Source organism: Chamaea fasciata, unplaced genomic scaffold (assembly GCF_029207755.1).
Source record: "Chamaea fasciata isolate MVZ Bird 193981 ecotype frontalis unplaced genomic scaffold, bChaFas1.0.hap1 SCAF_11, whole genome shotgun sequence".
Taxonomy (NCBI): domain Eukaryota; kingdom Metazoa; phylum Chordata; class Aves; order Passeriformes; family Sylviidae; genus Chamaea; species Chamaea fasciata.
Window position 1 is genome coordinate 19,227,620 of NW_027094096.1, and position 21,572 is coordinate 19,249,191.

Below are 21,572 nucleotides of genomic sequence, written 5' to 3' on the forward strand. Positions count from 1 at the left end.
GGGGCTCGCATCCATCACTTGCGGCGCGCTGTCCTCACCCTGCCCCTGCACGGCCGGCCCTGCCGGCCAGCCCTGCTCTGCAGGGGCAGAAGAGTGCAAAAAAGCAAATCGCTAAAATCATAAACCGAATGTTGGACTTTTACCATATTAACCATAAATAAAATTGTAACCCGCTACCCACTTTCCCCCTACTACAAAACCCCTTCACCTGTATTTAAATAGCACGTCTTTAATTACAGCAGTTGGGGATGTATGAGGCTGAAATGAAATTAGCAGTCATTACCAGTCCTTTAACTCTGTGGTGCTTTTGATCAGCACTAAATTAGCTTTCCAGTCCTAACAAAGGCTCTATAGCAAGCAGTGGGCTGTAAATAAGACAGCTCGACCTGCCCTCAACACCTTTTCTCTTGTCAATCACAGCTCTATCATTCAGCCCAAGATTAACCTTTATCTACCAAATTCTTACCAAGAAAAAAAAAAAAAGGGGGGGGGGTGTGAAGAGGGGGAAATCCAACCTCAACTTTGCTAACTGTAACTAAGAAGAGTTCCCCTTTAAACGGTATTATAATGAGACAATATGTCAAATTCGGGCCTTTCCCAGCCCCAAGTGCATCAGAAAGCAGCGGCGGGCAGTCAAAGGTATTGACGATTTATTATCGACTTGCCCGGGTGCGCAGCCGGAGCCCGGCCCGGCGGTGCGCCGCCTCTGCCGGCGGTGCAGCGGGGCTTTGGGCGTGCGGGGAGCTCGGCGGGGCCGGCCCCCCTTCCCCGGGATTGGGCCGCGGGCGGAGCGGCCGCGCAGCGCCCACAGGGGGCGGCAGAGAGCGGGGAACCCCCGCCCGGCGGCCGCTCCGCGCCCCGCGCACCGCCCCGGCCGCTCCCGCGGAGCCCGGGGCATCTCCCGGCCCGGGAAACCCACGGAGCGTCTCCGGCAGCTGGCAACGCTGAGAGGTGTTTTCGTGCCTGCCGGCCTGTGCCAGGCGCGGCCGGGGGCTGCGCGCCTCTCCGCGGCTCGCCCCGCGGGGCAGCCCCAAAATACCGGCCACGTCTGGAACACCGCGGGCGGCGCGGGAGAGTCCCGGCTCTGCTGCAGCCCCAACGCTCCCCGCGGGCCCTGAGCTCCGCGGGAGAGGAGCACACAGGGCAGAGGCAGTCCGAGGACCGGGCGCGCTCCTGCCCAACGCTTCGCTCGCGATGCGCGGCCGCGCAATTTCAGCCGAGCCCAAACCCGTACGCGCGTCCCCGAGCTTAACGCGGTGGAGCTCAGAGCGGCGGGTCGTAGGTGGGAGCTACATTTCCAGATCGTTTTAAAGGTCACGGGGGAGGAGGGGGGAAAAACTGTGAATGTCAAAGTTGTGCTGCAGCTACTTACATGTCGGTGCCAGAGCAGGGTGGTGGCTGCGAGCGGTTTGATTGGCAGCTCAACGCGAAAGTCCGCGCGGACTCCGGAGCCCGGCGCAGCCCCGGGGGTCTGAGCACTTTTCACCGGACAGAGGCAGTTGAAGGAAGCTCGCACGTCCCCTTCCCTTCTCCTCTCCTCCTCCATCCAGGACAGAGAATGAATCCATTTCGGTTTTTCTTCCCCCGGCTCTCTTTCCGTTTGCCTACACATCCTCCAAGTCCTAGCCCTAGCTCTTAACTGCAGTCCCTGGAACAAGAGGGGAAAAAATCGTTTATGGCTTAAAAAAAAAAAAAAATCCCAATGGCTGATTTGGTGTGTGTTATAAGAATGCACCCACAACAACAAAAAAGTCACTTCTCTGTCCCCCACCGTACAGCAGAAGAATAATAAAAAAGCTTTATATTTTTGCAGTGGGTATTCAAAGATAATTTGATGCCATTGTTTCTGCTACAGATGGTTCTTTTTAATACAATAACACTGCTCTTTGTGCATACTACACACAATAAAAATCGAAAGCGTTCTCCTGAATAACCATTTTGTTCTCGCTTGTATACAGGCCAACAAAAGCTGCCGTGAGGTAATGGGTTCTGTTTATTGAAGCCATAGAATAGAGGTTTGATAAAGATTTTTGTATATGGGAAAAAAAATTAAAATAAAGACCTCGCAAGGTCGAGCTGATCTCTGCGTATTTATTACCACTGAAATATTTTATCAATATATTTCTTTGAGTTGCAGCTGCAGGGATACCTCCCTCCCCTCCCCCCATCTATAATCAGTCCAAACATCTGTTTCTTTGAATTTGGGGAGATCTACAGTCGTGGCCAGACCTAAAAACCTAGACTTTGAGAGCGAGTGGGGCAAAGCAGCTCAGCGCGAAGGCAGCGGGCGCTGGGGAGGCGAGGCTGAGCAGCCCCGGCTGTGCCTGTGCCTGCGCCTATCTTTGTGTGCCCGGCTTTGCAATCTGCCGTCCACGCACACGCACACACAAAGGCTCAAATCGCTGCTGACAAACCCCCGGGATTAGCCCACGGGATTTTCCTGCGCGCGGGCGCTCCAGCAGCCTCCGCGGCGCGCAGCTCCCGCGCAGCGCGGCTCTTGCGCGGCGGCGCCGCCGCCCGCGGAGTTCCCGAGCTCCCGCAGAGCCGCCCCACAAGCGGGGCCGCGGCTGTGCCCCGCCGGGGCCGCGGAGAGCCGCGGGCAGCGGCAGCCGGGCGGCGCCGGGTGCCGAGGGTGCTGCGGGCTCCAGCAGAGTTCCGCCGCGCTGCTAACTTTCTGCCAAGTAATGAATAAATTAGCACCGCTGAAGGGGGAAATAAATGTTAGAGGGAGCCGCCAAGACCCACGGCGAATTTTGTCGCGAAAGTTGTTCCGCGGGTCAAGAATTCTGCGCCCGAAAATCGCCCCGTTACCTAGTTTGGGATCTGGTTACGACTGTAACAACTCGAAGAGAACCCCAAAGCAGTAGAAAGTGCTTAGACAATAGGGCTCTGCGGGAAAGTTGTTAGTCAGTGACTGTGTTTGTCTACCTTTCTATAGGAATTAATGCCACAGTTCTCTGTGCCTCTGTAGCCTGGACTGACAGTAATCCACCTCTGTGACTTCTGCCCTTTGTGTTTTCACAAAACTCGGCTCACTTGTGGCACGACAACAGCACGGAATAATGACTTTAACCTTCAAACGTTCTTTAATTAGCTTTTTCAGCAAACTAAAAGATGTTCAAATGAGCCCTTTGACAAAAACTGACCTGAGCCTTCAAATTCTACTTTCACTTTTGGGACTAAGACGTTATTGGTTCGCAACTCGTCTGAAGTCATCTAATAAGGGATTATTTAGGAACTATTACCCACACGCCAATTAAAGCCTCTCCGATGAAATTCGGGAGACAAAGATAAGCATCAAAACGGAAAATTAAACTATTTGCACATGGCTTGTTTTTCAACAACCCATTTTGCATCTCAGGATAAACATCTTCTCCCCAGCTCGCTCCGCCGGAGCGGGGAGGGTGCGGGGAGCCTCTCCCGGGGCGGCCGCGGAGCTGCGGCTGCGGCCCCGGCGGAGCCGCCGCGCCAGATCCGCGCGTCTCCGCGCAGGGGCGGCGCTGCCGGGGCCGGGGAGCTCTGCGTGCCGGGCTGAACGCCAACAGGGGACTCGGGTGGAGGGTGGCAGAGTTCATCTCCAGCCGCGGAGTTCAGGCAGCCTCCCGTCATTTTGCAATAGCCTTTACATGTTCAGGAGGTGGGGGGGATGTGGCAGAAAGGAGCCAAGCGTGTCAAAGTTCAGGAAATGGTGCAAGAACTTTCCTAGGATTCTCGAAAAAAGCACCGCTTCTCCTGAAGAACTGTTTTTATTTATTAGAGCAGGGAAGGAGGGAGATAAGTGGGGAATGCATATCTTGAACCTAAGGTGGCTCTTTTGGATAAATGGGAACCAGGCTCTGAATAGTTTAAAACTGACTTATCAATGATAGATGATTTTTTTTTTCTTTCCAGAGATAAGAATCCGATGGCTCAGAAATCTTACGTTGTTCTTAACCTCTGTATACAACAAATTTTGGAAAGAGTTTTCCGGCAAATTACAGCAGCATCCTACGGCAAGCTGACAAAGAGATTCCAGGAATGCCACGCATCTAGGAGGGAAATACGAATCCCTCTCTTTAGCCTGAAGCACGAAATTGGCTTAAAGCTCATTTTGCAGATAACCAGAAACGAAATCACCAATGTGTGGACCGGGCAGATACAACTTTATAACGCTTTGCCGCAAATTCTTAGACTTTCTGGAGGGAAAGAAAAACAAACAAACAAACAGACAGAAGTTAAAAAGTGAACCGCATATTGGAAGGACTCTGAGAGAAATTCCCATATCAACGTGCATTTTTCGCCCTGGTCTGAGGAGGGCTGGGCTCCCACATGGCCACTGGTACCTTTAAGTCTCTGTGCCGAGACCGATCCCACGGGGTGGGAAAATGAACTTCCTAGATTCTGATTTTCACAATTAACTTTAGACTTGGAGAAATAACCCCCAACAAAAGAAAACATCCAAACCCAGACCACCTGCATCCAGGTGCATAGATAAAATAACTGATTACTCCGAATTGGCTATATATAGATATGTCTTTAGGTTCCATATGACAACAGACCAGTACGGTGTTCTCCAGACACGGTCTCCCGTTGAGGGGCTGAGTGCCGGAGTCTGACCCAACACTATGGCCAGAAAAAAAAAAAAAAATCAGAATTTTGGAGTTCCTACCCTGGACAAAGCACTGAAGCTGTTCCAAAACAGAGGGGGAAGACAGGCTGCTGCCGGCATTTCTCGCCCCAGCCGATATTTCTACCCCTGCCGTGACCGCGGTGGCTCCGCCACTGCTCAGCCCCAGCCTGTGCCGGGCTCCGCCGCGCACGGCCCGCGCTCCCCGCGCCGGGGCTCCCAGGTTAATCTTCTCCGAAGGAGCTGAGGTTTACCCCGCACGGGACAAGCCCTTCTTTCGCATCCCGGCTGGCTGACAGGAGGGTTATGGTTTAATACCGGCGGGCTGCCCGGGGGCCGGGCGGGGAGCACGGCAGAGCCCAGGCGGGGAGCGGAACGCGGATCCCCCGCGCCCCCCGAGCAGCGCTCGCACAGCCGCCCCGCGTGTCCTCCGGGACCCCTTTCCTGGGAGAAGGGGCTTCCCAATCTATTTCCAGAAGTTCTCAGCCTCTCGTTTCACTTTAGCAGCCCTCAGGCTTTTTTGACCAAAAAGCTGCGAGGGGGAGCAGTGGTGCGGTGACGGTGCGTGCTCCAGGGATACACATCCCGGGAATTCTGGACACTCTGTCCCCCACGCCGCAGCCTCAGCAGAACGCTCGGGACACACCGGCAGCAGCGTTTGTCTGGCTGCTCCCTCCAGCCCTCAGGCACAGGAAGGTAGAAAATCCTTTTACCCCAAAGCAAAGAAGCTGCAGCATACAAGAGTGGCTCTCGAGGAGCGGCAGGTTTGCAGGGCAGGCAGGCCTTTTGCTGCACGGAAAAACTTTGGATGTGCCTTCTAAAATTGCAGAGTTTACTTCTGTTTATTTATTTTTTTTTTCCTTCTCTTTCATGGTTGCTATGAGAGAGCCTGCTGATTTATTGCCTCAACACTTATTGCAATAATTTTGCTATGGGTAGCTGTGGTGCTAAATATGCCTTTAGTGAAAGATGACCTCTTGGTATAAAATAATTTTCTCCTGGGAAGAAGAGCAGAAAGTATAGCACCAGCAATATTCTGTATTTTGTCCAAATGTCTCTCACACTTGATATTTTTATACATTCAACTCCTTAGATGTCAATTTTCTTTGGAAACAGACTTTTTTTACATACTAAAGATGAATTTGTCAAATAAGTAACACTTGTTTGCAATAACTCTTAAATTCCTGTGTGTGTTATGTCTACATTACAAATACATATTGACCCTGAAAGTATTTTGGTAAATGAAATTAAAATAAACATGCAATGAGAATACATGTGCACAGGGTATATACACACTTTACACGGCACATCTCACACCCCTGCACATACTATACATTGTACATATAATAATGTACAGTGTGGTGCCTGGCATATAACACCGCATACTTATAGGAGTCAGGAACTCCCTTCACACATATTCCACAAGTTCACATGACATTTGCATGCGCTCTTACATCTTAAATGTTGTGGGAAACATGATTTTGAATGCTGATTTTTGACTATATTACCGTGGAGTAAAGGGAAAATTCATAACCTGCAAGCAAGTAATTTCACGAAACTTACATTTTCATTGTGTGCCTAATACTACTGTGAGCAGACTGGAGCTGGAAAGGAGAGCTCCAATCTTGGCAGGAGGACCTCAGGAAAGTCCAGAGAGCTCTTCACCTGCAATATTTTGGCTGGCACATTTTTTCATCATCATTCATTTAAGATATAAGGGGTGAATTTGGGAAGTTAGTTTCATTCTCTGTGGTTTCAATAAAGTTTCAGGTAGCCCATCACCACCTCATGACAGTAACATCTGCTGATCCCTCTAACTTGCTGTGACTTACTGACTTTATGAGGTAAACTCAACTTATTTGGAAACACCCCCACTTAGATTCTCAAAATATTTTCCTCCTGTTATTCTAATTTTGCTCCAATACCTGCTTTCACTCTAACCACCACAGAACTCAAGTCAATCAGGGTCCATAATGGGCCACAGCACACGGTACTCAACACTTCTTCCTCTGAACAACACAGGCCCTAAGAAGGAATCCCTCTGCATAATTTGAAACCCTCCACAGTATTAGAGAGTAGCAATTCCAAGGTTCCTGACAGGTCAAGAAATCCAGGTTATTTGAAAGAACATTAATAAATGAGAATATGCAGAAACGAGGAATAGTTATTTGCAGCAGGAAAAGGGCAAAACCCTCATACTGTAGCTGGCACTGAATTAAAAAGTATACAGAGGATTAGATATCAACCACTTCTATCAAATGCAAGGCCCAGGAACCTAGGGGGAGTGAAGTGTGTAAGAACAGATGCTTAGAAGGTAAAACACCCCAATTAACCTCATTATCTGTTACAAAACTGTACTATTAATATTCTGTGTTTTTTCAAATCACTGTTGTTGTTGTTGAAGAGAATCTGTTGACTAGCATGTGTTTTGCTGTAGCCTCCCAAAACAGTGCTGCCCTTCTTAAGGTCAGGGGAATGTATCTTAAAACATTCATATATTTAAAAAATATGTATTGTCATTTTAATAGGCACTGTGGATAGTTTAATTTGTATCTGTATTAAATTAAACATATGGTGAACAGGGTATAATAGATTTTCTATAATTTAGCTGCCAATGTGGCAACAGAAGCCAGTTACTCTCACCAGCAGACTTGTCAGTGGTTTGTTTACTAGCTTATTTGAATTAAAATAAAGCTTCGCTTCTGCTGACTGCACATCATTATCTATGAGACCATAATCCTGCTAGCAAATCCTATATCTTCCAGAACTGGCTCTTTTGTTTGGGATTACTGAGAGCTTAGCCTATAACAAAGAGGAATAAGGCATCCCTCTCATCCTCGTAATTAAGTGTGGGGAGTAATTTAGAAACAAACCCAGAAAGATGTACAATTTGGAGTTTTGCTTCTATACAGGATTGGGGAACAGAAGACAAACACTGATTATGTTAGCACAATATTTAAACTATTAAAATACTGCACAACAGGAATTCAGCTTTTAAAAAGAAATGGCAACTCTCAGTAAAGTATTAAGTAGGTTTACTCTAGAGACATTTTTTACGCATCTGAAGGTATGCTGGCAAATTTGGGCGGAGCTTGAAGATGATGATTTAAAATGTTTTTCTACATGCATCCATTACCTATATTTCACTTTCATAACACCTCTATTTTTAATTTAAAAAGCATAGTTTAATATATTAACCTTTATTTGTTTTTTAAATTACCCCTTAAATGTTTTAAGTATTTCTGAGTAAAAATATTCTCTAGGAATAGGAATATCTCTGGTGGCTGAACATGCTTGTTTAAGTGCTCTATTTTGATACCACCAAGATTTATATTTTCCTTTGGGAAAACATGTGGCTTGAAGCTGTTAGCATTTTACAGCCACCTTAGAAATGACCATAGCATTCATCAAGGAAATAAAAAATATTTTGACATAGGTATGCTGAGGTCACTCTAAATTGTATCAGCAATCTTTTGACTCTGGTGCTCAAGCTGTATTCATGTCACCCAAATCTGTTTCTTCTCAAAACAGGAGTTATGCTATGTACAAGTCATAGAAATTAATAACTAGGTCACAAAAAATAGAAGCCTCGGGAGTATACACAATATCTATTTGCAGAGGGCTAATAAGGACAGGGGTTGATTTATAAAAGTCTTCGACATTAATTGTCACAGATGGGAATTCTGAGGACCTCTGTGAAACCAAATGAGGCCCTAGTGAATTATAAAGCAGGTCCTTAGACTTTAAAAACATTTAGGCAAAGTGACAGTTCAGAACATCTGTTAGCCTTCTGTCTGAGTATAAACTGGATGTCATGGAGTGCACAGCTGTAGGCATTTTCTGCCTCTTTTTGCCAACATCTGTCACAGCATTACAGTAATATAGGTAATTATCAACACCTCATGTAAACTGTTTGCTATTTTAATTTCTGAATAAGTAAAATTAACATTATACCCTTTAGCAAAAAAAAAAAAAAAAAAAAAAAAAAAAATCCAGCCAGGGAAGAATACACATTCCCTTTTAAAGCCAAATGACAGATCTCATCATTTTAGGAGAGTTGAAATTCAGACAAAAATCTCTACTCCAAATAAGGTCTTTAGGATAACATAAAAGGCTTAGGTGAGAACAAGTTTAAATATTCTCCTTTTCTCTCTCTGTCTCTTAAAAAAAGACATCTAAGTCTCATCTGTCATAAGCAAAGAAGATCAGTAGCAAGAAAAGATGGGAAACCGTTAATCATTGATGTTTTTTTTCCATGCACAAGCAGCTGTCAAATGATGTATGTTTTACCACAGTAACAAAGCCAAGGGCTCATCAGCACCAAGCAATTTTACTGTCAGCTGGTCATCCTTCTTCTCAACAGTGAGGGAGTAAGAGATCACCTTGCAGCACTGCACAGAAGCTCGACCTCACCCGCTGAGGCTGCAGTGAGCAGGGAAATAACCCACAGGACTTCCAGAAACAGAGGCACGTGCCCGGGGTCCCCTGGCAACTGAGCAGGAAGGGGTACATGGGAAGAGATGCTCCGAACAAACAGGCCTTCAAGCCAGCTTTTCCAGACCACATTCAGTTAGTTAGCTCATCAAGAGGTGGAAATCACTGCCCAGTCCTGAGGGTCATCTGCATGAGGGTGGCAGCATAGAGCAGGCTGCAAAAAGTGACCATGTACTTTGGGTTCCTCAGATTTGGAGGTCCAGGTGATACGCTTTGTAAGAGGATGATTGGCAGAAGGCAGTTTCTTATCATTTGTGATAATCAGGCTCCTGTGAGATGTTTCTAGCTGAACACCAAGACCATCAGCCTTTGATAACAGTGTCTGACTTGGTGGTTGTCTTAATGAAAGTGATTTTGTGAGTGCCTTTCTCTGTCTTTTAGAGCACAGGATAAAAAATGGTAGAACAACAAAGCAACTGTCGAACAACAGCAGTGGCAACATGTCAGCCTGAACCTGCAAGTATGAACCTGGTGATAGAAAATAATCACGTGGCAATGAGTTTTACAAAATTTCATGGAAGCAATGATCATTCCCAGCTCACACCCATTTTGCTTTCACCACAAAAAGAATAGCACCTCTGCTAGAAGTTAATGTTCCAACATGGAAAACCTGAAAAAGTGCCGTTGGCTCCTTTTATAAAGGAGGCATATGGAACAAAGTGGTCACCAATATGCTATTTTTAGTGCCTGAACTACAGTCCAAAATATAATACCCAATTACTTGATATAGTGCTCTATACACTGCCTGAACAACAATAGTGGACTGAGAAGCAAGAGAAAGCACCAGAATATGGTTTTGAAGTCATTCAGATTTCATGTATTTTATTTTCCTCTAAAAATAAAGGCTTTGAAAAGAGGTGCAGTGTTGTCCAGGCTGAAGGAGGGAGGGGGAAGAGAAGAGCTGAAAGGGAGATGAGAGCATATGGAGGTTGAGAAAGAAGAGAGAGAGACTTTGACTAGAGGAAAAGACAACTAGGGCACAGATAGCCAGAAATCTAGAGAAAAGAAAGACAAAATGCATTTGGGGTGCACAGTCAGAGGAGCCACAAACACAGCTGTACCTATAGGAAAGACCACAGTCACAACAAGCTATCCAATTGGGGACAATACAGGATTTTACTAATTATACCATTTCCCCTAATTTCCACTCTGATGGACTGTGAACTGTGGTGGCTGAGCTGCAGATATTTTTTTACTGCCTCTGCTAGCAGTGCAGTAATTTTACTGAGGACACAGAGGACAGCTCTGTGTCAGTACAGTTTGTGGCTGATCCAGCGACTTCGGAAGGAGATGAACACATCCCTTACTGTCCAGCATTCTTATTTCCCTTTCTCTGTCTCTTACTGCCTCCTCAGCATCTATTACATGCCTCCTCCTATTTTCTCCTTGTGCACAGTCAAAATTAGCTGAAATTGTGGACCTGTTCCATGCAGTCTGAGGTCCACCACTCTAATAAAGACAATTCAGTGGTGAGGAATGTTTTCACTATGGTCATAAACCACTTGTGAGAGGTTTGCAGGCTGAGACTACTTCTTTCAAGAGCTCCAGCCCTCCACTGAACAATTATTGCTCTGGCTTTTCTTGCCAACTGTAACACTGCACGCAGGTGGATGCCAGGCAGGTTTTACCAAATTATAAGGTTCAGGATAAACATTTTCCTCCTACTTTTGGTTTCAATGTTAAGATTCTCAAACATTTATTTTAACACTTGCAAATAAAACTATCTTACATATTCCCATCACCCTACTCCCTAAACGCATTGTTCAAATGCCAAAGAGTATGTGAGCTATTGCAGATACATAATAGATGCCTACACATTCACTATTCTAGTAATATTTATTATTGAAACAGACTGTTTTGTAAAGAGCTTTGAGATACCTAGGCCATGAAAAGTGTGATATAAAACAAAATGCTATTCAGTTCAATAGATGTCTGATAAGAAAAGAACCCTAAAATTTGAACAGTTCCTCCTCCCCTTAATCAGCCCTAACAATGGTACCCCAGTCTTGGTGCTCCTGCACACAGCAATATCTGTCTTTTAAAGGGAGGAATAGGAACGTGCCACTAAAAGAGAGTGCTCATTGGTAGAACATTGTTAGGTGCTTTATAATTGATAGTTTTCAGCATCAGCACAAAGGTAAGGGCTTTAGCCTTGAATACTACTCACTAACAATATACCCACATACAGAAAACTAGTGCTAAATGTATTTATTAAAATAAACGCTTTAAAATAGTCTGCTTTTCATACAAAGTAATTATCTTACACTATGTGTAAAAGGTACTTTTGTAATCAATGGTATACAACCAGCTTCAGATACAACCACACACACATCCCATTACACACAGTGATGCTCATCAGATTGCATGGGACTGAATCATTTCATTATGTTCTGTAGCTTAATTCTTCAATTCCTGTAGCTTCAGCTGGAATTCATCCAGATCAGCCCTGTTTTCTAAGATTAAATCAAAATACTTCAAGGCCACAACTAACAAATAGCACAATCAGCTCTAAACATGGAATAAGGTATTTCATACTTTTTAGAGGCTCATAGTTCCTGTCATAATAGTGCCAAAGCAACAGGATTTATTTTCCTTTTTTTTTTTTTTTTTCTTTTTTTGGCACTTCTAACCTATTAATTACCAACGGACAAGAGAAATATTTTGTGGGTATGAGTGAGTTTTGCAGCAGTCAAAATAGACAGTAGCAGCCAGCTGGAGCATTTTAAGTGCTCTAAATTTTCCCAAGTCCTGCCTAAGAAGATAACCGCTAACAAGCTAATGTGTTAATTTGCCTTTTTTTTTTTTTTTTCTCCATTGGATGTTCCAGCACAGTCAAGCAATAAAAGAAAAAGTAAAATCTAGAAAAAAAAATAATATAGAAACAGGTCATGTTTATTCTACTGAACTGGGCAAAAATAATCTCACTAGTAGAGTTAGATGAGTAGTCATAAGGGTAAAATGTTTTAATTACTAAAAATGCTTAGTTTCATTTGGTTATCTGTAGAATCCTATCATCTTTTTTAATTAATTCCTTTGCTACTATTTGGATGACCATCAATTTATTCATAAAAATATTTGAGGGTTGCAGGTTATGCAAATTCTGTTGCTAATTAATTAATGGCTACATTCACCCAGCCAGTGTCTGATGATCAGATACTTGTGCTCCTAATTCTTCCGCCTACAAACATTTTTTCATACAATGCCCCGGAATATTTCTGTACTTGTGTAGAGTGGACAGCAGTGATCTTGAGTGGCTTTTTCCCCCCAGGATCAGTGTTTCCATGGCGAGTCCTGTGGGGATCTATCTTGTCTTTTCTTCTCCGCAGTAGGCATTTAGGGATAATAAAATAGTTAGTGAAGAGGTATGTTCTCTGCTATTTTCAATAAGCTGATGACAGTCAACATTACAATCCAGACCCTCAAAGGCGCTGGGAAATCAAAGAGCCTTAGGCTCCTCAATACATTCATCCACACGAGCCTACATCTCTCAAGTATCTGATTTATCCTTTTAAATGTTCCACCTTGTGGGGACAGGGACACAGAACAGACTTAAATGACCAAAGATCTCTGGATAAGATTGAAATGATGCTGGCTGATCATCAAATGGCAGTGACACGACTTCTCTACCTTTGATTTTATCCTTCCTTTGTAATGCCCATGGACAATGTGGAGCTGTTGTTGGCCCTCAATGCTGCTGGGTGCACAGTGACAATGTCCAGGGCACTGCTTGGCATCCAGAGAAGCAAAAAGGAACTGTGCTGCTAATTCTAATTTTTTAATTGGGGTTCCCTTGAATTCTGTTGAGCGCTACTCAGGTAGTGATAAAAGCTAAATTAGAAAACCAGAATCCTGTAGACTAATTTGGTCCTGTTATTATAAGATCTCAGGATCCCATCCAGCCTAATATTTATAAATAGTTCCACTAAAAAAAAAAAAATCACTTATGAACTTCAGTGCATTGGTAACTGCTGGACTGCAGCCTTGGTGAGTCAATTCATTTTATTAGTACTGCTCCTACAGTGCCAAATGCTTGAAATTTGCCTTTTTCTATCCTTTTTCTACATTTACTCATGCTTTACTCATACTAAATACCGTGATATAATTTAAGATGCTCCAATTATTGAAAAAAAATCCAAGTGAAAAGTCCTTTGCAACACACATCATCTCCCCATCCTATTGCCATTAAAATGTTCAATTTTCAGAGTACCAAGCATAATTTTCTTTTCCTTGCACTCTTTTTTTGGTATCTTGTTATATTTCCATTAGAACTCTGGAAAAGGAGGTATTTCAGTGGATGATAACCAAGATTATAATATTTAATAGATGCAGCAGCTATTCTACATTTCAAAATGACTATATTCAGTCCTACTAAGAAAGCAGAAGTTTCACATTTCTTTTAATCAGGACACTTTTTGCAGATTAACTAACACATTACTTTTCTGTAAGGAAAGTAAGAAAGAGCTTTTTAAATTTTTTTTAAATTTTTTTTTTTAATTCTAAACATTCCATGTAATTAAGGATGCAAATTATAAACAAAATGATACATGCACACACATAGATTGGAAAAAGCCACTTAAATGGCCAAATCACAGAAACCCTCATTTGAGCTATTTTACTCTCACTTCCTGCTTTAAAATAGCACAGAAATGGGGGGGTTCTACTGGGGAGAGTGAACAGCAATTTATTTCCAGGGTGTATAAACCAGCTTAGCAGTTTCAGGATGGTAACCAGACTTTTCCAGCACCTTCCATGGACTTTCATTTTGTGTGATTGCAGATTAAAATAGCACAAGACCTGAGTACATGAAATCTGATACCAGAAGAATGGTGGCACCATGGCTGCATCCAGTCCTGCATCCTCCTCCAACAGGAAAGGTCAATGCAAGTGTACAGTAGAGCTGCAGGACAGAGTGAGCAGAAAGAGGCAATTCCCTGCCATGTTCACCCATGTCCAGCCACCTGCAGATCAGGAACTTTCTGAGTCTAAGACACATTTTAATAGGATTTTGAATTTTTTTTCATTCCTTTATTTGCCCCTCATTTTTTTTTTTTTTTAATTTTCTAATCATGTAAGCATTACCGAAATTCCATGGCAATGAGTTTCACAGATGAATTGTGGACAATATGGAAATACCACTTCTCAGTTTGTTTTTAATCCTCTCCCTAATAATTTTCTTTGCTGCTCTCATTCCTTGCTCTGGTTTTGCTGATTCAGCTTAGGAGATTACTGTCACTGTCTTTTCTCAGCTACTTCCCATTGGAAGTTCCCATTCCAACAAATCTGCACATATACTCAGTCTGTGAACAGGTTCCATTCAAAATATCTAGTTTATCTTGGAAATGTTCATAAGCAATTTTTATTGCTTGTTTAGTTTTAGATTCATTTTGCCTTTGATGGTTTGCTGTAATCACATTTTTGTTTAACCACATTCATTGTTTGCTGAGAGAACACATGCAGTTCTGCTAGCAAGGGTCCAGCTGCCATAAATGATTATTGGGAAGGAAAAGAAGGGACAAGTAACAGGGACAAGGAGTGGTTGGTAACTTATCACCCAGATCAGCAACATGTTCTTAACATGAATTCACATGGCTGCTCTCCAGACTTCAGGAGTCACAGTGTCACTATGGTGCCGTGGCTTTATGTCTGCCACGCCAACAAGTGCGAATTTGCATGGAAATCCACTGGGATGGAAAAAGGAATCTGTGAGTGGTTCTCTGCAGTTTGCTGGTTGGAAAGAGCATGACAAACCTGGTCCCAGCCTGGCAGGAGGGTTATGATGTGACGCTTCATCCACGGATGGTCTTCAGCCCTTCCTTACAAATAAATGGAAACAGCTCACCTATCCCGGCCTCTGCTTTTGCTATTTTTAAAAGATTTTGAATTACCCATCTCTTTTTTGGTCTTTTTTTTTCTCTTTTTAAATTCGAGGATTTTACTTCAGAATTCTCTCCACAGACTGCAGTAACTTCCTAGCCAAAAAGGATAATAAATAATAGTTTACTTGCCATTGGAAAGGAAGGGTTTGTCTGCCCGCAATAAACAAGGTGACAGAAATACCCTATGGAATCCTAACTGCCTGTCTGTAATTATGCTTCAGGTAACACCACCATCCAGATATCTTCCTGGTTTTTCCATCAAAAATTGAAGCAGAGGAACAGCAAAATTTGTTTCAGTTGTTAGACAGAATAGTTTCCACTGGACTTAGCTGAGAACTCAGTGTTCCCGTAACTGGACTTGATGTTCTTAACTCTGAGGATGTGACAGAAAGCTCTTTGCCCAGGGCACAGGATATTGCAGGAGCTGCTCTGCAAATTGTCAGATCCTTGTTCCAAATTATCCAAAGCTTGCCAAGCCTCTGGGTATATCATATTATCCATCTTTGCTTCATCATCTATTCAAACTTTTGGGAACAGCGCAGGAGAATTACTTTCATTTCTGGGTAGCAGAGTGTCTGGCTTGGATTTCACTTCTATTTGTGGCTGGTATTCACTTAATCATTTGAGTTTTTAGATGAGAAGACATTGCAGGATTTATAATTTGACAGTGAATGAGTATTTCAGAAAGATTGGGACAGATAACTGATATTCAAAAAACACTAAAAACACTTTAACTTGTTGGAATGACAAAGGCACTGACTGATACAGCAACGTTTTCCCAAGTTTTTCCTCAGAAAGTACTTTGTCTTTTTCTTCTTACTCTCACATTTCATCTTGTGAGTTGGTGTTCCTCCTGCCAGCATCTCCTGGAACATAAATGATTCTAAACCAAGATGATCTGTCAGTTGGAAACAATATTAGGACACTTATTTTTACATATTTTGAATAAAAAGTTAGCTGTGTCTACCTTGAGATATTTGGACTGTATAAGGCAAATTAATGAAAAAGGTGAACTGAAATTTTGAGCATTAGTTACAGTAAATTAAATCCTGCAAAATAATTTTTATTCAGTATAAACTGGCTTTTCTCTGTCTGTATCCCTGTCACATTGAGTTAGTTACTTTTCCTAATAAATCTCGTTTTTATTTAGCTAGTAAATACACAGAGCAACAGGGTGTGTCATCTGCCCCCAGCACTGCAGTAATCTCTGCACCAGAGCTCCCCTGAGCACCTGACTAAATGCCCAGATTTTTTTCATTGGCAAACTATGAGGAGCCTGCAAGGGAAAGGAAGTATAAAGGTGCTTTCTTGCTATGTTTAACAATTGATTTGATTGTTTTCATTAGCTACTGTTGTTCACTTATTGAAAGTTGTGCAAATGCAGTGGTGATTCAGTAGACACTGTAGTGGTATGAAATGGAGGAAGCTGGAGAAGTTGGCCTGTGAAGATTCCCTTTTTGCACAGGGACAGCAGGGCTGTGCAGGCAGAAAAGAGAAAACTCCTTTGTGCCTTTCCCAGCACCAGGCAGCAGAAATTAAAAGAAATGAGAAGAGTTGACAAAGACACCGTCCTCCAGTGGCAGCTGATTGCCAGGGAAGTTTGGAGCCTCGCAGCCTGACAGAACTGAAGGGCAGCTTTACAGACCCTGCCCTCTTTTCTCAACCCCATGTCAAGTCAGAAGCCAAGCAAAGCTCCATCCAGCCAAGAGATCAGGTTTGGTGTTGCATTACTTTTCCTAGGCTCCCTTTTCCCAGAGCTCAGTATTCAAATCTGTAAAACAAAACTCAGTGCCACTGTTTTGGGCTTTTAAAAGAGATTTCAGTGTTGCAAACATCTCATTTTTATGACCAACACTGTTGTTTAAAGGTGTATCAAAATTGAAATGAAAATTTATTCCTACTTAATATGTGAAATTTGAAAAATACTTGTATTTTTGGACATAAATCTCCCAAATTAAAACATTGTTTCATTAAAAAGGTTCATTTTGCTTAGTTTGGAGACACAAGTGGAAGTTAAATCATAATAGAATACAACTGTACTGTTAAGTCGCATATTTACTTTTGATCTTTGATCCAAGCACAATGTATGTTTTGAGCATAACTACATATAATTATAATATTTCTTGTGATTTGTGTTTTTTGATTTCTTGTGAAATGTGATTTTTCAATAATTTTGAAGAAACTTTTTTACTTACAACATATTCCAAACTTCTGCCACTTTTACGTATTTATATCCTTACTCTTAAAAAAATTATTCTTTAAATTGGAAAGCTGGGTACTATTAAGTGAGATCCTTGGAAATTTTAACATAAGATAGACTAAACCTTGGGAAGAACCCCTTCTGTATGGCCTGGCTTTTCTCTTCTCATGGTAGTGTCTATGAATCGTGAGATTATTAATACTCAACATTTTCCTGTTTTCAAGAGATTTGCTTCTCAGTTATCCTGTTCACAGATAATTGAGAAACATGGACATGAGGACTGAGAATTTTCACCCAATTTTCTGGGATAGCCTGCATTTGGTGAACAGATCTAAGGTTGTCAGTAACCAATACTACTGAGGGAACACTTAAAGCAGTTTTCTCCACACTTGTGCCTGTCCGTGCATTGCAATACAGCTGGGAAGCATTCAAGGCATACTCAGCTGTACCCAGATGAAGATGATAGAAAGCCTTATTCACAAGCATTTTTCCCCTAAATAACCCCAAATTACAGATTATTCACCCAGTGCATCTTAACAGCAATACTACTGCAATCACACATGCCCTTCTCCACAAGGGGTGGAACCTCCATCCTAAATCCAGACACAATTTAGCACTGTAACAGGTTCCTCAGTCTAGAAGCACTATGAAATACTGAGTGCAAATCAGTGCTGAAAAATCCCCTACACAACAATAATTACATTTTGCAGTCACTTCAGTCAGCTGCAGAGCACAGCTTCCCTAGGTGTAAGTCCCAGTGTCCTTAAGCAGAAATAATGGGATGTAGTTTTTCAATATAACACCCCAAAATATTCTGAAGAACACCTCATCTCAGATGGACACATGCACAGCTTAGTAACGAAATAAATAAGCAATATGCATAAACTAGGGGTCATAAGAACTGCAGGTGAAATGGTGCTCGTGCTTGGGGGACTCACAATTAAAAGGATGGTGTTACCTGTCCAGTTTTCAACCCCACCACTCTGCTTTAGGACTGCCATTGTCCCTTAATGTAAAACCACCACTGTTCCCCACACAGGAACTGGGCACCTCAACAAAACTGCTGTGGAAGCTCTCCAACTGTGGAGGGCCATCAAGCAATATTTGCTCCTGAGAACCACACTCCAATGCCATGGACCTTGCAGACAGACCCCTGATGGAGACAAGGGCTGCTCCTTGAGCACAGCACAAGGCTCGCCTTGGAAGTGAGTGAGCCTCAGAAGTGGAGGACTGGTTTTCACCCAATGCAAGGAGAACTGAGAAGGCATCGGCTTCACCCAGGGAAAGAGGCCAAGTGTGGAGGCGTCTGTCTTTCTTCAATTTCTAACCAGTGTTAGTAAAAGGACATTTGTAAAAAGGACGACTGCTAGAACATTCACTTGCTAAGGCAAGTGATTCTTGCTTCACTCTCACATCACCCTCAAGGCACTTAAAGAGAAGACAGAGGTCCCTAATGAAGTACCTTCATTAGTTTGATGCCGTTGCTCTGCTTATACCAACTAACTTCTTCTGGATCAATTTGTGTGAGGCTGCTCCCTTGTCCTCACAGAACTGCTGTGCCCTTGCATATCTACAGCCAACCAAGGAGCTGGGCCACTTAAAGCAGACAGGGACTGGAGCAATTTGCAGAGTTTTGCAAATCTCTCCAGCCAGTACATATCCAACTCTCTGGTTAATTGCCTCCAGCTGTGCCTTCTTTCTGTTTCACTTGGCAACATGCATCCCTTATGAATTTGCTGAGAAATAAAATGCCGTTCCTTTCCTTCCTTCATTAAACCTACTCTGCTCCATTTTTTTTTGCTTTGTATGGCCAATTCTTGGCCAATAAGCCAAAGGTGACAATAAAGACTCGTACACAGAGACCACTCCACTTCGTGCCCCTCTCTAGGTAAAGCCAAGTGTACAGAGGAGGGAGATGAGCACATACAAAAGGGCTTCAGTAATTTCCTCCAGTGTTCAGATTCCCCAGCTTTGGGTTACAGTCATATCTCTCAGAACACTTTCATTTGCCCATATCCGGTTTAATTAAATTAAAATAATAAAGTGTCCACTGACTGAAGAAGTTAATATTAACTGCAACGTGAAGCAATAAATCAGTCTGGTGAATTACAGGAATGTATGGTAACTATCAGCTGAATTTTGGAAAAATCACAAGCCTTTGACCAAGTATTATGGCTTTTATACAGGTGTCTCAAATGATTAACAAAGCCCACAGTGGTTATATCTTAAAATCACGAGGAACTTCAGCACCAAGGGGTGCCACCTGCTCACAATGATGCAGCAAATCCCAACAAAAAGTAGGGATCTCTCAGCAGCCCCAGATTTCTATCAGGTAATTTGTACCAAGATTTAACCTACACATGTCCCAGCGTGAGCACAAAACACACCTGTCACCTGAGCTGAGGAGAGTCAGGGAAAGCACTGCCCCACACCAGAAATGGACACTGCAGGCTGCAGGGAGTACAAGGAACCTGCAGCATCTGGAGTCACACTTTCCCTGAGCCATTTCTTCCTGCATGGGGAAGAAAAAGGACGGGCAGTGACAGGGGAATAACAGCTTCTCTCTGCTAGAATACATTCAACTAACACTGCCAACAAAGAGGGAAAGGTTCCCAGCTTTCTGTTTGTGATTACACTGTTTTGTCATTGCTGTCAGGATATGCCTATGCAATATGTGCCTCTCTGATGTCTTGTGCCTGTGTTTCATTTTTAGTTGAGTGGGATGTACAGTAATTAGCCACTTATTCTCCTTGTCTGTTTTCTGCATTTTGTTTCGTTTCCTTCACTTACAGGATTTTGGCAAGCCTTGGGCCTTATTGGCAGCTCTTTCCCTTCTCCCCCATCTGAACCTCCTCCGTCGCTTTTCTTGTCACTGCTTGGGAGATGACAGTTTATATATTTGTACACAGGAGTGAATGTGCTAATATGCTCCAAATATGGACTGTGCAATCAAATTATCATGGGTTTGGTGGAATGCTTTTCTCCATTATTTCCTTCAAAAATATAACATTCCAACTGCAAACAATTTACAGCCAACAAAATATTGTTTGAATCAAATATATGTGGGCAAGTTGATGGTTTTGTAATTCAAGATGGAAAATTTTTGTTCTTTCTGGGTTTTTTTGTTTTGTTTTGTTGTTGGTTTTTTTTTTTTTTTTTTTTTTTTTTTTTTGGTGTGTGTTTTTTTTTTCCTCCCCTTTCATTATGGGTTGTTGCCTTTGGGTGGATTTTTGCTTTGAGAGTACAAGTTGCTTCCATTGACATTACCAGGACTTATACAAAAATAAAGAGTGGAAAATGAATAGCTTGCAGAGGCTTCAGACTGATGGAACAATTTCATCTCTTCTGTTAATGCTTTACAAGGCTCCATGAGTTTTTATCTCATATCAGAAGTTTTACAATTTTATTGTAGGGACCAATTTGAAGGTCCCCTTTTGAGTTCTTTTCCTTTGGAGGAACATTATCAAATTAGAAAAAATAAGTGGCACAGAATCAAATCCAAAACCAGCTAAGAAAAACTAAAAATTTTTCGTTGGCATTTTTTTATTTGTAGCTTTCTAAAATATATAAATATATTTTCATATTTAATAAGTGGAACTCTACACTTTTTCATGTGATAAGTGAAGAAATAACTCTTTTATTACTGCAAGAAAATTCACAATGTAATGCTTCAGAGATGTTTGAAAAATCCAGACCAGTGAATGATTCTCCTCCTGTTTTGAAAAAATAACTTAACAGAGGTGTGGAAATTAAGCAAGAGTCTTTTCCTACAGTCCTTTTCTTACAGTTATTGGTTTGGAAATACACTTTATTATCAGGACTGCTTTTTGTTTCTTTACACTCATATGGATGTACACTCAATTGAATCAATTAAGTTGGTTCAGATGAAACCAATGTATAAAATACATATTTCAGCATATATGTATGAATATATAATAGCATTTATTTATTTTCCTCAAACCAGACTTGGGACCACTCAGTTGAAATGCTGACTGGCAGTGGCTTGACTGTGTCTCAAGAATAAAACCAACCTGTATACATTTGCAAAATACCAAACCTTTGCTTCCTTGCTCTACTAAGATGTTCCCAAATTAGGATATGAGGATGAAACAGAATTTGAAGAACTTGTCTCAGAACAGTCAGAAGGTGCTTTAGCCATGCTATCCCAGCTCACAAGGAAGGTGTCGGACATGGGATTATTCAGGAGAAATCCTGCTACTCTTGAGAGACCCAGAGCAAGGACTGTGTCCTGTGCCCCTGCAGGTGAGATCAAGAGATCAGAACCAAATTGCAGGTGAATTTTATCAGCCCAGAGAGCAGCAATGGCACAAGACACAACAGAACAGCAATTACTCTGATTACAAATAAATTCCCACCAAACTAGAATGAAGATGTG

At 42.5% G+C, this 21,572-nt stretch overlaps 1 protein-coding gene across 4 annotated transcripts in view; it reads right to left on the minus strand.

Moving 5' to 3' along the window:
- LOC136295159 (uncharacterized) overlaps positions 1–21,572 on the minus strand; it is a 271,346-nt gene that overhangs the window by 46,018 nt on the left and 203,756 nt on the right. For all 4 annotated transcript variants that reach the window (XR_010722596.1, XM_066193539.1, XM_066193540.1 and 1 more), the window contains one exon: positions 1,373–1,648. Coding sequence is in view for 3 of the 4 variants with exons in the window: in XM_066193540.1 (XP_066049637.1) it covers positions 1,373–1,648 (276 nt within the window). In the remaining variant the exon portion in view is untranslated. The remainder of the gene's footprint in view (positions 1–1,372; positions 1,649–21,572) is intronic.